Here is a 14979-nt window from a genome sequence, read left to right as displayed (position 1 = left end):
CTTGTCCCGGGGTGCTACTTGCTTTCGGAAAAAGTGGTTTCCAGCCACAAGAAAGACTGTTTAAGAAAAGCACGAATATGCAAAATATACACAAAGAAATACACTTCCTGAATTGCAACGAAAGAGAAAGTGATCTTTTTTTTTTTTTTTGAAATTTTGCCTTACCCTGTGCCCTTAAAGGACTTTCTGATTTACAGTTATGAGATTGACCAAAGCCATTTTGGCACAGCTTCCAGAGCAGCTAAAACCTTGCTTTGGAGCAGCAAATCAGCCTGTTGAAGCTCTAAGCAGGAGCAGTTGTACCATGTTAAATTGGTATGGTATGTGCATGGATGCATGTCTGTTCATAATATTTCACAATACAATCACTGCTCTTTGTAAGTGTAACAGGCCTCCTAACATTTCGTTGTAACACACTCTGTATTCTTAATTCTGCGAGGCTCTCGTTAATGCTTTAGGTGGAGCACAGAAAGTGCAGGCTGCATAAATTTTCCATGCATTTTACCATTGAAAAGAACTATTCTAATGATGTTTGGCTCCCAGTATAACCTAGGCCTTCACTGCGTGGTGAAGTGTCTGCTGTTGTGTTTTATGAACAGATTTGTGAGGATACTGATTCATGGGCAGTTAATAAAATGTGCAGTAATAATTGGTCCTTTGTGTCCGACATCTGCATCCTGCTCCATGAAATTTGTTCTAATGGGGGCACCATACTTAATTTTTCCAAATTGTTTAACATGAACTTTTGCCACGGTCGAGAAGCAGGGATAGAGTGACACCATGCTTTCTCAGTGAAATCCCAAATGGCCACTGCAGTGGCTCGAATCATTCATAGGTAGACAGCAATATTTAGTGACATCCCCAAAGATGTTAGCCTGGTTTACTGCCTCGCCTGCTACTCAAGAATCATTCATAAATTCTGACCAATGTATGGCGTTAATCCTGAGCACCCTGCATCAACTCTCACGGAAGTCAATTAGAACAAACAGTACTCGAAATTTTTGTAAACCAACCTAACTAAAACGATATGGTCTGTTCAAGTACATACACTACTCACTGCGGTCATTCAAATAAAAGACCTAAGTCCCATACAAACATGTAATTGCACCAAGTATTACTTTTCTCCAACTCCATAACAAACTATTTCACCGACCTATCATGTATAGTTGCAGTATGGTCTAGTAATAGTAGAAACCTTTATTGACGCAATATGGTGCAGTTGGACAGCTCTTACACTTCCCATCAGCCGGAAAGCTTAAGATCCAGAGTTACCGACTGAACCGTGTAAATTTTTTTTTTAGACTGTCAGAATGAACCTTCTGTACACAGACTTCTGATACATGGCAATACATGGCAACTTCACTCATCCCTTCCAGAGCATGATCACCACCTTGGTCACTACAATAAGCCAGAGTCCTTCACTCTTTACCAAAGTCTCATGCAAGCTGGTAGCCAACACACTTTCACGTGCTGCCAGTTATTTGTGCAACACAAATGCTCCCCGAGCATTCTTTCTCCTTGAAATGATAGCGGTGCAGCTTACGGCAGGGCATGCGCAAAGATGCTGAAGTCACCATTTACGATATGCTGTGTGCGTATTTTTGTAGCTGGGCAAGGTGATTGCAGCGGGCAACATTGTAGTGCAAATGGTAGTTAGGCATCGATATTCTGCTAAGCTGAATCCATTAAGAAGTGACAACTGCAATTTACTTATCACCATAAGCTCAATCCAGTAATCTGCTGAGAACGTGGATATTGGCCTTTCTTCAACTACACAGCTTTCACCTGTCTGCTTGCATGACCACTCAAAATAAATGTGAATTTCGGGCACTTGCCACTCTTCTTCTGTGAAGGACCACAAAAACGACACTTTAGTGCACACCTTGTGCAGATTGTATCTTTGTCAAACTGTAGCACGTCTCACCTCTTGGCACAATTGGCACGGCTATCACATCACTGCATTTATCTTAGAAAGATTACAGCGCACACAGGCGGGGCTGAATGAAGAAAAAGGAGGCAGCACGGAGTCTTGTTTTTTCTTCACTCTGTCCTCGTCTGTGTGCACACCTTTCTAAGATTCAATACCAACTAGCCCACCAAGCCATCCTCCTGAACTGAATTTATCTGCACATATCTTCCGATAACAGGCACTACTGCCTTGGCAAGCATACCTAGCAGTCCTAATTAGGGGTTGCATTTGGCTCAAGCTATGTAGAATCCCGATGAAGTGAGCCTTACGTAAACAAGGTTTCAAATTTCCATCGCAACAGTGACAGATTTACTTTGTGTATCTCACTCAATGCACAGTAAGTCCGGTTTCGCTCCCCGGCCCCACCACGGTAGACGCTGGTTTGGTCGCCCACGCCGGGCTAATGGTAGGCCTAAGTTAAACATACGGAGATCTGATAAGCACTTAAAGGCAGCACCGAAGCGCATTCTTCGAAAGCAACCCATAAATATGGCCCTGCTGTCGTAGGAGGCGAGAAATGCGCTGCGTCCTTGGCAGTTAAATATCGGCCTCTTTATAAAATTAAGCGAGATAAACGGGAACGTATTGACAACGAATGGAATAGCGGCAAGCAGAGCAAGCTCTAGTCCGCTGCCGCAATATCAGCAACTGGTTTCAACTCGACAGTGGTAGGCTCGCATGCTAAACGTTATCCCTGTAGTAGTGAAGTGTAGCGATATACTTCAACTCTAACAGTCTCCGCCACTTCTAAACTCGTGAAAACAAGTGAGACGTTGCCCGCATAAGCACAAATACACGAGCGTGCATTTACGTTTACCACTTGGGCCCTTCACACATCCCATTACTAAACGAAAAGTAACTCTGGTTTTACCCCACACTGTTTTAGGAAGCGTGTCCTCTGAATTACACTTTCGAAGACGTATTTTCACGGCGACCTTCTTACTAACGCTTTTCGAAGCAGTTATATTGCAGTTTCACGCGTTATACGACGATTGACAGAACACAGTTTAAACCCAAAGTGTAGTTTCAGTGCCCACTTTACCGTTGTTCAGGGAGAACTGTCGACGTTGCTCGCGGTTCACTAGTGTGCAGCGATGACAGGTCTGTATCGTTTAAAAAGGAGTTTTCGTCCATCGACACAAGCGAAGGCTGCAGCAGAGGAAGCAAAAGGAACGAACGACGCGAATCATAAAAGCATTTCTTCGTTCACAAAACGGCTCGCGCGCTTTTGTAGATTTCGTGGCTCGCGGCAAGCGGATATGAACTGGATTGGATCGCGTTGGATGGAGGGTAGCGATGGCAATGGTGTTGTCGAGTGGTGTACACTTTCAGCATCCAGCATGGCATCCAGAGCATCCAGAGATAATTTCTGATCACACGCAGCACTTTCGATCGCGATCGAATCAGATCTGGATTGAATTTCTTAATCACGATTGCCTGTCTTCCTCAGTCTGCTGAAAGGAGAAAATTACGACAGAGAACAATGACATCCGTTGAGCTAAAAGGAGTGGTGACAGAAAATTTGTGAACCTCTGTTTTTTGCTCTTAATCAATGGCTACTGACTCGATAATAGCGGCAACGAAACTCATTTGCCCCAGTGCGAGACGAATGTTTAATTATATGCTCGTACGTTACGACCGGAGGCAGTTTCGATTTCGAAGAGCACTCGGTAGCCCCGTGACGTAGATGGTCTACTTGGTAAACAAGACCGCAAGAACCAGTGATGTCACTGGCCAGCTTCTGCTATGTTGTCAGTGCTGCTGTTTCGTTTGCTGTGTTGAGCAGGTGTTGAGCGTTGCGAGTGCTTGTTTCCTCGAGTATCAAACTACGTTGCTTATCTAGTGCGGCGATGGACGAAAGAGCTGGCAGGAGTGTAAAAATCAGTAAGAAAAGCTCGATTCACTTTGCGAATCTCGCCGGTAGCTGCGATTTTGTTCTTGTAGTCGTTGTCCAACTGAGGCGACGTTTTCCGCCAGGCTTGGAGTAGCCGCAGCATTAGACGTGCTGAAACATTTTCGCTCGGATCATTCGTAAAGTAGCAGGATGAGAAGTGACGAAGGAAGCATTGAAATCACAACATTGGCACTCTGTAACAGTGTTTATGCGTAGCATGCAAATGACGTGATGTACGCTTTACTGACTCGTATTAATATCGGGCAACGCCGCGTTCTCAAGGCATACCAATCCCACGTACGCACGTCGGAGGGTCGAAGCAGTTATCTGTCCACTACGCAATATGATCCCGGCAGCAGAGAGCTTTAGTTTGTCTGTAGACTTCCTATCGTTTGCGGGCACCTGGTTACCGGAGCTGTTGACGGCTGCAGTGCAGCAGCAGCAGCAACTGCGTACAACTGCGGAGCCCGTAGCGACACCTTGTGGCGTTTTGTCCAACTAAAATTTTTTTTTTCGATTTTTTCCGTCGCGTTGTAGTTCTTGTCGGGAAAAAAAAAGCAATGAGAATACTGTGAGTTGCTAATTATCTCACTGCAAATGCTTTACATTGATTCAGTAAGCGGGTAAGTCGCTGCGATGTTATATTGTAGGTCTCTGGTTAGGCTATGCATCATTAGGTGTCGCTACCAGCTTTGTCGGTCTAAGGTCCCTCCATAATTTTTAAGGTAGCGACATCTGCCGCGCGCGCCACCTAGAAAGTTCCTGTAGCAGACGACGCCCAGGTTAAAGCACGGCATTCAGCTGGTGGAAAAATATCTGCACATGCTAGGAAATAAAAGCTACTGACGCCTGACTGTAATGAAGGCCGAAATAAGGCCCCAAAATGCTAAAGCTGTGCCTTTATTTCAAATAAACATTGAAAAAGAGAGCGGAAAAAATGTTTCATCGCCTACATTTGGCATGTTTACATCTCGTTTATTCGCGCTCGTATTACATTGCATTTGGAAACGACTTTCTCAACATGTTGTAAAACGAAGTTAACAACGCGCGCAGAGATAGAAAAGTCTAACAGTAGAACTCACTGCCGAAATTTATGAACTTTTATCGCTATAACAATAATAATAATTGCTGGGGTTTTACGTGCCAAAACCACGATATGAGTAAGAGGCACGCCGTAGTGGACTGCTCCTGTAATTTCGCGACTACCTGGGATTCTATTACGTGCACTGAATACGCGCCGTACACGAGCCTCTAGCATTTTCGCCTCCATCGAAAATGCGACCGCCGAGGCCGGGATCGAACCGCGTCTTTCCGGTCAGCAGCCGAGCACCGTAACCGCAGTAACTGTCATACCACGGCGGCGGACAAATTTTGATCGCGTGCAACACAATGCGGATATCTGTCGGCGAGTTAGTGCGCTTCCCTCGCTTTATTTACTTGCATGCTAGGTTCGTACTGCATGACCTACGTCAGCGGGTTCATAAAGCACTAGAATGAATAATCTCGACAAATGTGGGCCATCAAAACCAGCGCGCACGAATAAAATGCTATTGCAGCTCGGCACATGCACGCGTATGCTTTTTCTTGCGCCTTTGTGTCGCGTTACTTACCTCGCATAGTCGTGCAGTGGCCGACGGTTCGAAGTCTTTCCGTCCAATTCTGTGCAACCACACTTTTCTTCTGGTTAGGTTGTTTGCCCCGCGGGATGCAAAATAACTTCTTGCCGTCTTCCGTCCGGTTTCGGCACCCAAACGCGCAGCAACAAGGCATATCGGACTTTCCAGAACGAAATCACCGCACAACGTGCATAGCGGAACAGGCGAAGCGAGCGCTCTCCTCCCGGGGCGCGGGAACCTTCATGGCGGGGCAAGGTCACGTGTCACAGATCAGCCTATCGCGGGCGCCGTCGGCTTCATGAAAGCTTTTCGATACTTTTGAATTTATTGAGGGACTTTATGTCGGTCTCGTACACGCCTCCGGTAACACGGCCAGAACTCGTGACGTACGTGGTATCCACTCGGTGACCTCATCGTCTTTTGCTTCTATTTCCGATCCGGCACTTTCACGAACTTCAAAACTCAATTAAAATACCTTTTAGGCTGTATTTGTGGCTGATATTGCACAGATGGCACCTATATGCACCCATTAGTGTGATTCAACAGTCAAATTGTGTCCGAATTTTTGTGTCACCACTCGCTAAAGAAATCAGTCATGCCTACTGTGTTTGAAACCGTCTTGTTTTTTTTTTTGTTTTTTTTCATGGCAGCCATGCTGTGTCTTCGGTTTCTGCAACAGCTTTACGGCTCATTAACACACAAAAGAATCATTTTCGACATTGACTTCCATTGCTCCGAGGAAGCCGTCGTTGGAAGAAGAACGCGAACCGCAAGAAAAAAAAGCACAAAGCTAATTTGAAATTTGACGAGACATGCATTTTCAAGTTGTGGACCCAAATGGCCCACGTGCGGTGCCAGAAAAGCGACCACTAGCGCCCCTAATCGCAGCCCCAGTGGAGATTGGGTCGCACCTGTACAAAGCGAGCTGCTTGCTTGCGAAAGTGTTTCGACCATCATGGATCCCATAGCGGTCGGTGGTGGTGCGCCATAACTTTCACAATACCAGGGATCTGTAGAGCTGCACCCTTGCATGTGTATGTGTGTGCGTGTGTGTGTGTGTGTGCTGGAGGTGGAAAGGGGTTTCAGTAGCCTTGATGATGCGGGCAACGCAGATACTCTCAATGTCTTTGTGCACTTTCTTGAAGCACGATGCGAACAGCTTGAACAAACTCTTCGCAAAACCACCATCACTGCAATAACAGCGACGGCAATTTGATTATACATAAGAAATCAGCCGAGGACGTTTGATATTTTTTTTTCCCTAAAGTATGTGCCACAGTTAACGAATGAATCGCGCAAACACGGAGACATGTGAATGCACACATCAAAGACAGAGTTAATTAGGGAGAATACCTGTGTATATGGGGTGAGTTAATTCAGCATCCACACCGCTTTTGCAGCAGCGCAGTTCAGTCAGCATCGTGCAACAAGCTATCTTTTGCTTGAATGAATTACTAACCGACTGATAGCGAGCGAACCATGATACGTATGGTGTGGCGCAGAAAAAGCGCGGATTTACATCGTGTTACAGACATTATACAACTACAAAATTCCAGTAGCGAAGGAAAGCGATTCTGCTCGTCTTTTTTTTGTTCTTTTTTGTTTTTTAAATTATTGATAGGTCAGGTCGCTGATGCGTCTGAACAACTAAAAAGGACAGTTTATGATAGACACCGCTAAGATATGTTTCTTACACAACTGCGTGTAGCAGAGTCCTGTGTTGCAACACAGACAATTAAAAGGGTTTTGAACAGCCCTCGTTCTTGGTGAAATCAAGGAGGTCTAAAAAAGTTGGGGCAGCTATGCACTAGTAGTGCGAAGACTAAGGAAGCGGCGGAGCTGGTGGCGTTGCCCTTTTCCTCACCCTCACTTCCCTTTCCCACCAGACAGCTCCACTAACGTGAAACTTGGGGAGGAGCGAAACACCGGTGCCTCCCCTAGGGACACGTCAATAGTAATGAGAGGACAGCTTCCTCTCATTGCTGCAGACAGCGTCTATCGCAGAAACAGAGCTTTTCCTGAGCGAACGCGCAGTCTTATTTGCCACTTGCTTTACCGTGACAGGCGACATCTTGACGGGCTACACCTCGACGTGACAGTCGACACCTTGACCGGGTCCGAGCGCATAATGTGCTTCACACGTAAAAAGTTAAGAGTATAGCTTGCACAAAGTCGCGCAAGGCTCGGTCTCAGCAGAGCTGGTGCTGGACTGCTGGTGGACAAATCGGCGCACGCGTTCTGGGAGCGAAGCAGATGAAGACGAAGAAGATAACGAAGGGAGCGCGTGCTGGTTCGTGAAGTTGAGTTTTTCTACGCCACACGGCAAACTAACCTCTCTGCTCTGCCCGCAGGGTCGTGGCCGGGATGTAGTGCTCCTCTCCGCTACGTGCTAGTCCACGTGCCGACGGACCTGAATTAACTTGATTCCATTCTACGGCAAACTACACTTGCTGTACTGTACTATACATAGCTATGTTTTCTCTCTTTTTTTCTATAATCTTTTTTGTGTATGTTGCTTACTATCTATTTCTCTATCTGTCTATTTCTTTATCTGTCTTTTTATCTTTTTTTTCTCTCTCTTCCCTCTCTTTTCTTTCTCTTTCATTCTATGTCCTTGTTTCTCTACCTCTCGCTGTGTAGTCGGTCTCTCACCTTCTATCTTTTTCTCTCTTTATCTCTTGATTTATAACTCTTTCTTTCTCTGCCTATTAGTTTTTATGTCTTTCTGTGTTTTTCTATCTTTCTTCCCTTTCTGTCTCTCTTTTTTTTTCTCTCTTTCTTTCTACGTCTTTTTGTTTCTATCTCTGCCACTGTGTATGGGGTGAGTCTCTCGCCTTCAACCTTTTTCGCTGTTTCTTTCCCTTCTTTGTGTTCCTAGTTCTCTCTCGCTCTCTCTGTCTCTCTCTGTACTCGTTCTCCCATCCTCCTTTCCATCTTCGCCGGACGAATCGGTGCACGTATTCTGGTAGCGAAGCAAACGCGGAAGGTGATGAAGAAGAGGACGAAGACGGTGCGTGCCGGTTCATGATGATGATAATTTTCTATCTACGACACACGGGCAACCTCGAGCTTAACAGCTATGCTGTAAAAGAACAGTGGTTGCTCTCCACTGTATGTGTATACATACAGTGGAAAGTAGACACTGCTCGGCCAAATCTTGCAGTCGTACGTAACGAGGAGAGATTACAGGCCCCACCGCGAAGTTTACACTTAGTCAAGCGGCCTCTCTTCATACGGAGGCCCGTCCTCAGTCTTCGGAGGACCGGATCCAGCTATATTTCTTCATAGAGCAGATTTCTATCATTGGGCGATAGTCATAAGCGTGCGCAGGGTTCCCCTTCAGGGGGGGCGAAGGTTCGTCGCAGCGCCCCCCTCCCTATTATGTCAATGTATGCGGCTGCCTTTGCGCCCCTCTTCTCGCCCCCCCCTACAATGTATAGGGCTGACTTTGCGCCCCCCCTTCTCGCCCCCTTGCCCCCCCCCCCTGCGCACGCCTATGGCGATAGTCGATATAAACCAAGAGCGGCATTTGGGCCATTGTATATGGTCCCCTTAGCTCGCCTCTATAACTGTAACGCTTTTACACCAGGGTGCCGTCACGTGCCGCAATGAAAAACAAATAAATGTTTTATTCTCTCTATATATACAGTGCGCTACAATTACACAGCAGCAACATTAGCGGGCACCAGTCTCCAGAACCACACCGGGAAGTTACGATCGCGTTTCATGACGCGCACTGACGTAGCTTTCCAGCTCGCTCGTTATCCCTGAACTCCGCTCGTTGTCGAGGGATAGGAAAAAAAAAAGAATGCGGTGGTCGATTCGCAAGGCAACGAACTTCGATACTGAGCACATACCATACTGTATTATGTAATGTAATTGCGGGGTGTTACGTGCACATACCATACTATATATATATATATATATATATATATATATATATATATATATATATATATATATGCAATGTAACTGCGGGGTTTTAAGTGCACATACCATACTATATAGATATGTAATGTAATTGCGGGGTTTTACGGGCAAAAACCATGTTATGATTATGAGGCACGCCTTTGTGGGGATGGATGGAAAAACTTTATTAAGGTCCCTCGGAACGTGCTCAAGCACGTAGCGGGCCACTCCCACGTCGGAACAGAAAGACCAACAAATTATTTTTGACAGCCTAGGGCTCCTTAACGTGTACACAAATAAGAAAGTATACAGTGTTCTTACATTTCGCCCTCATCGAAATGAGGCCGCCGTGTCTGGAAATCAAACCCGCATCCTCGAGCTCGGTAGCGGGACGCTATACGAATATGCTGGCCGCTATCTTGCCAAGCAGAACAGTTGGTTTACCCGCAGAACATCTTGCTGGGCGAGTGGGTAGAGTGAAATGGCGCACACTCAGATGCAGTGAGACGGAGAAAAAAAAAAATGGCGCAGCTTGCACAAGTTTCGTGCGTAACACTGTCAAGAGCTTTCTCTAGGTCTAATCCTATATTAAACTGAACAACGGAGCTAGGCCTAGGCCAGCGAGTATACACCTATATTCGAGACTTCCTAACTAACAGAAAAGCACGTGTTGACATAGAAGACATTGAGTCCGAGGAACTACAGCTCGGAAGCGCAGGTACACTCTAAGAAAAAAAAAGTATGCGTGACTCTTTTTGGAGAGTTCTGACTTGCCACGTATAGGGCTCTCTTTAAATAGTCACGGTGACTCTCTTGGTGGGTCAGGGTCGGCTCGCTCTAGGAGAGTCCCCTGACCCTCTAGGAAGAGTGGAAAGACTCTCATCCGGAGGATCACGTTACCACTTATAGGGAGTCAGACGACTCGTGCCGGTAACGCTCCTAGGGGGGGTCAAGGGACCCACACCGAAGCATCAAGCGAATCCACAAGTATTTTAAGCTACTCATTTGATCCTTGCTCTACTTTTGCGCGACTACTGTTGAAAATAGTGGAGTATTCATTTTAAGCAAGTCCAATAATACTTGCCGTTCTGCCCAGCGACTGTAAAAAAAGAATAGTTCAGTTTTTGCATTATTTTAATAAAACTCGTCAAAACAACACATATTTTCCAACAAAGTTATATAGAAAGCGCGAAAAGATGGTATAATAATAATAATGTCTGGGGTTTAACGTCCCAAAACCACGATATGATTATGAGAGACGCCGTAGTGGAGGGCTCCGGAAATTTCGACCACCTGGGGTTCCTTAACGTGCACCTAAATCTAAGTACACGGGCCTCAAACATACGAAAAGATGGTCTGTGATTTCCAATTAGGAAGTCTGGGTATTCCTCATTTACATGCTTCTATGAGTATAGCCAACTAAAGTGTGTGACTGTGATGTGCACAGTGTCATTCGTGCTAAATGAACAGCAGAAATCGCCATCATGTTTCCATATTTATTCCTTGTGATTAAGAATAAATCAAAAAGTGGTGACGGCTTGAGGCATCAGACTTGTGGCTTGCTAGGTTGTCGCTCCTGTCCAGCGTGAGCACCATGAAAAACGGTATCTGAAAAGCAGAACGTGATATTATGATGAGAAAATGAAATTGCAGTAAAGGTTTGCAAAACCTACACAATAAGTGGTTCACACAGACATAATAAAGGCTAACAACAAAACAACAAGGCGCATCCTCCGGCAGCCAGGGGCATGACGTGAGCGGTTATTGACCGCACGTTTTACAAACGTAACCCATCCTTAAATACTCAGATAAACAGATGCGAGTACTAGAGCCCGAACGACACCCAGCGCGTGCGTACGCCGTCTACGTCGAGATCAGACATGTCATATGCTAGAATTGGCGCACATAACTCCCACAATCACATACACTCACTCGATTCTGTTATAGCGTCAAACGTCATCGCAGTGTATGCAAACCACGAAAACAGCAAACAGAAACGAGGGAGAGTGCACGCCGGCGGCCGTAACAACGCGCGCCGTCGAAAGTCTAGAGCTTTTTCACTTTACCGGCGAGGCGTGTCCAACTTGAATGACTACCGCGTACATTCTGGAAGCCACCGTACTATATCTGCACCTCAAACTACCGTCTTTAAGCCAACAAAAACCATTACATATAGTGCGTCTGAGCGTCCTGTACACAGGCTTTTTTTTTCGCGTTCCCACGCGCGGAAGCACGCTGCATACTCAAGGTCGATGGAAATGTTATTATGAAGTAGACTAAAGTGCATCTCAAAACGACATCTTGCACCTTCAGTAGTGCAGACACGACGTGCGATCAGCAAGAAATGACCCTCGATTATTGTTTGCATCGCTCACTCTATGGGAGCTTGTATAGCAACGCGCATAACGGTGGCAACTCGTTAACTGACAGCTTTACTTGGGCATCCGCAACAGCCCCGCGGATACAGGCTACTGTTGAAAATGGCTGGCAGATTCCGCAGAGCTGCTGCAGACGCCCAGCTAAAGCTGTATAATTAGTACCTACGAAAGCAGTACACTCACCCTTAACTGGCGCCCGTTGTCGGTGTCCGCAGCTCCATGAATATTCCGCCCTCCAAGCGTCACTTCGTGCACGGAGGCGGCGTCAACACCACCGAAGACGCGCAACCAACGCAACCACGCAACGCATTCCAATAGACCAGGAGACTGAGATGACTGAGAGAGGAGAGCGGCGCGCCACCCCGGCGCCAACCCCGTCTGCGTCGCCGAGCAAGGCGCCACAACGACGCCAAAGGGCGAGCGTGCGATATGTATGGCGCATACGGCGGCTCTTCCGTATACCGAAGCCAATCGAAACGCGCTTCAGGAGGGTCCAGTGACTCCTTCCCAAATGCGAACTCTTTTCCTCTGCCTGTACCTTCCAAAAGGGGTCAGATGGACACCCGAAGAGAGTGACGGTTCCATGACCCTCTTTTGACTCTCTTTTTTCTTAGAGTGTACACCCCAAGAGTCAGCTGTTTAATCTTGCTCTGATCGGATTGCCAGTTGAGCCACAGGAAATCGAGGGCCTCCATCATACCATCTATGATGACGATATTACCCTATGGGCAGGCCCGTAGCCAGGAATTTTTTTCGGGAGGGGGGGGGGGGGGGGCACTTGCATAAAACCTTGACTATTTGAGAAAAACACCTATTTTTATTATTTATTTTTGGTAAAAACACGTACTTCACCAAAATTTCGGGTGGGGCCCGGGCCGAACGCTTGGACTATTCTGCTTATTACGAACGCTTGGACTGTAGTCCTAGCGTTCGTAATAAGCAGAATTGTTTACGTAGCATCGTACCTACGATGGTAATCGTCAGAAAGATACAAATTAGACTGTTTACTCAGGAAAATATACAAGCAAGCAATTGGACTCTCCATCACCACTAGCAACGATAGTCTACTGCAGCTAGGTCTTCACAATACACTGGATGAGCTAATCGAGGCACAGCGCATCGCACAATACGAACGCCTGTTCAAAACTAAAACAGGCAGGCAAATGTTGGATCGGCTAGGTATTGGGTATCACACCCAACATGGCGTGAAAGTAGATATGCCCAGACACATCAGAAGCGTGACAACAGTCCTTCCGATACCCCAAAATATGCATCCCGTCCTCCATCAGGGCAAGCGGGAAAGCAGAGCACGCGATGTACGAAAGAAATTCGGTAACAGCACAGACACCGTATTCGTAGACTCAGCTAGATACAGACACAAGCGCGCCTACACAGCTGTGGTGATAAATTATGAAGGAAAATGTGTGACGAGAGCTACCGTCAGTACTCCGCACGTAGAAACCGCAGAGGAAATAGCTATCGTATTAGCTATAGCACAAACGCAAGCTGACGTAATCATTAGTGATTCGCAGATGGCGATACGAAACTTCGCGAACGGTCGACTCTCCCCAGAGGCACTACGAATCCCAAGACTTGGTAATAATCAAGAAAGAAGTGTCCATGTCAACTGGACACCCGCTCACACCCCATAAGACGGTCAATGAGGCGGCGCACCGCATGGCTCGAGGACTTACAGACCGAGCCTCGGTTATAGTCCCGCCTCAGGGAATACCGATGAGTGGGAATATGGAATGACCCTATTTCACAAAATTACGGTACACCATAGATTGCAGAGGCGTACATTCCCACCGCCTCACCCCAAATTAAACAAGAAACAGGCTGTCGATTGGCGGCAGTTACAAACCCGATCCTACCCGAGTCCAGCTATCATGCACATAATTCACCCAGATTTATACACGAGAGATAAGCGCAGACATTGCGACTGTAGAGTCACCCTAGAACATATCTTATGGGGATGTCCAGACATAATAAACAATAACCGTGATGCAGCCTTAAACAGCGACAGCCTCCGCGCGCGCTGGGAGTCTGCGTTGCTCAGCTCGGGCCTGGAGCAACAACTCTGGGCCGTCCAGCGAGCCGAGGAAGCTGCCAAGGGTCAGTAACCCTTGGCCGAAGCCTAGGCGGGATCCAGGCCCATCCCACCAATTCGCAGGGCACTCAATAAAGTTATTTGATCTAATTTGAGCTTGCGCTAGTGGTGCAAGGCTTGAGCAAACAGCGGAGCTTGGCGGCCTTCTTTGATTCTCTTTATTTTTTTTCTCTTTCCTTCTACCTCTATTTCTTTCTTTTTGTCTGTTTTTTATCTCTCTTCTGTCTCTGTTTTATTCTATTTAATTTTTCCATCTATATCTATTTCTTTCTCTCTCTTTCTTCCCTTTGTTTTTTGCTCTCTTTCTTTCTCTCTTTCTCTCTATTTCTTTCTTTGCCAGGTGACGTTGAGTTTACTCGCGTATACTGTGGACCGAATAAAGTTGTCTCACTCACTCACTCACTCACTCACTCACTCACTCACTCACTCACTCACTCACTCACTCACTCACTCACTCACTCACTCACTCACTCACTCACTCACTCACTCACTCACTCACTCACTCACTCACTCACTCACTCACTCACTCACTCACTCACTCACTCACTCACTCACTCACTCACTCACTCACTCACTCACTCACTCACTCACTCTTGACTTCGGTTTTTTTTTCTATCTCTTTCTTGCATCTGTTCCTTTTTTATCTCTTTCTCTCTCTACGCATTTTTTCCTCTGTCTTTCTATCTTTTTTTCTCCACCTTCCCTTTCTTTCTCTCTATGCCTCTCTTTCTCTCTCGTTCTGTCTCTGTGCCGTTCTCTCGCACATCCGAGTTATTGCCTCCCACGCCAGAGAAATCGGCGCAGCAAGAGAGCACGCGCCGGGCGCACGTGTTCGAGGAGCGAAGAAGAGGATGAAGACGACGAAGAGAGCGCGCTCCGGCATGATGATGATAGTTTTTGCGAAGGCAAATCGTGGGCTCTGCGAGCTTAAGTAGCTCCGCGATTGAAAAGAACGTTATGAGACGGTGGGTATGTGTGCCCCGAGAAACAATACTTATTGAACGACTGTGCTTGGTTTCTGCAGACAGAGCCCATCTTCAAGGGCCCCCACAAGCCGAACAGACAAACTGGGCACCGCATAAGTATTTTGGTGCGCGTCCATA

The 14979-nt window shown here is 46.6% G+C and overlaps 1 protein-coding gene across 1 annotated transcript in view; it reads right to left on the bottom strand.

Moving 5' to 3' along the window:
• The window catches only part of LOC119393670 (uncharacterized), an 81752-nt gene extending 78535 nt beyond the window's left edge, over positions 1-3217 (bottom strand). The window contains exon 1 of the mRNA XM_037660787.2: positions 3012-3217. Coding sequence (XP_037516715.1) covers positions 3012-3103 — 92 coding nt within the window. The 5' untranslated portion in view covers positions 3104-3217. The remainder of the gene's footprint in view (positions 1-3011) is intronic.
• Between the last annotated feature and the right edge of the window lie 11762 nt (positions 3218-14979).

Source organism: Rhipicephalus sanguineus, chromosome 5 (assembly GCF_013339695.2).
Source record: "Rhipicephalus sanguineus isolate Rsan-2018 chromosome 5, BIME_Rsan_1.4, whole genome shotgun sequence".
In the NCBI taxonomy this organism is placed as follows: Eukaryota; Metazoa; Arthropoda; class Arachnida; order Ixodida; family Ixodidae; genus Rhipicephalus; species Rhipicephalus sanguineus.
The sequence above is the reverse complement of the archived record's forward strand: the minus strand, read 5'-3'. Positions and strand labels throughout refer to the sequence as shown.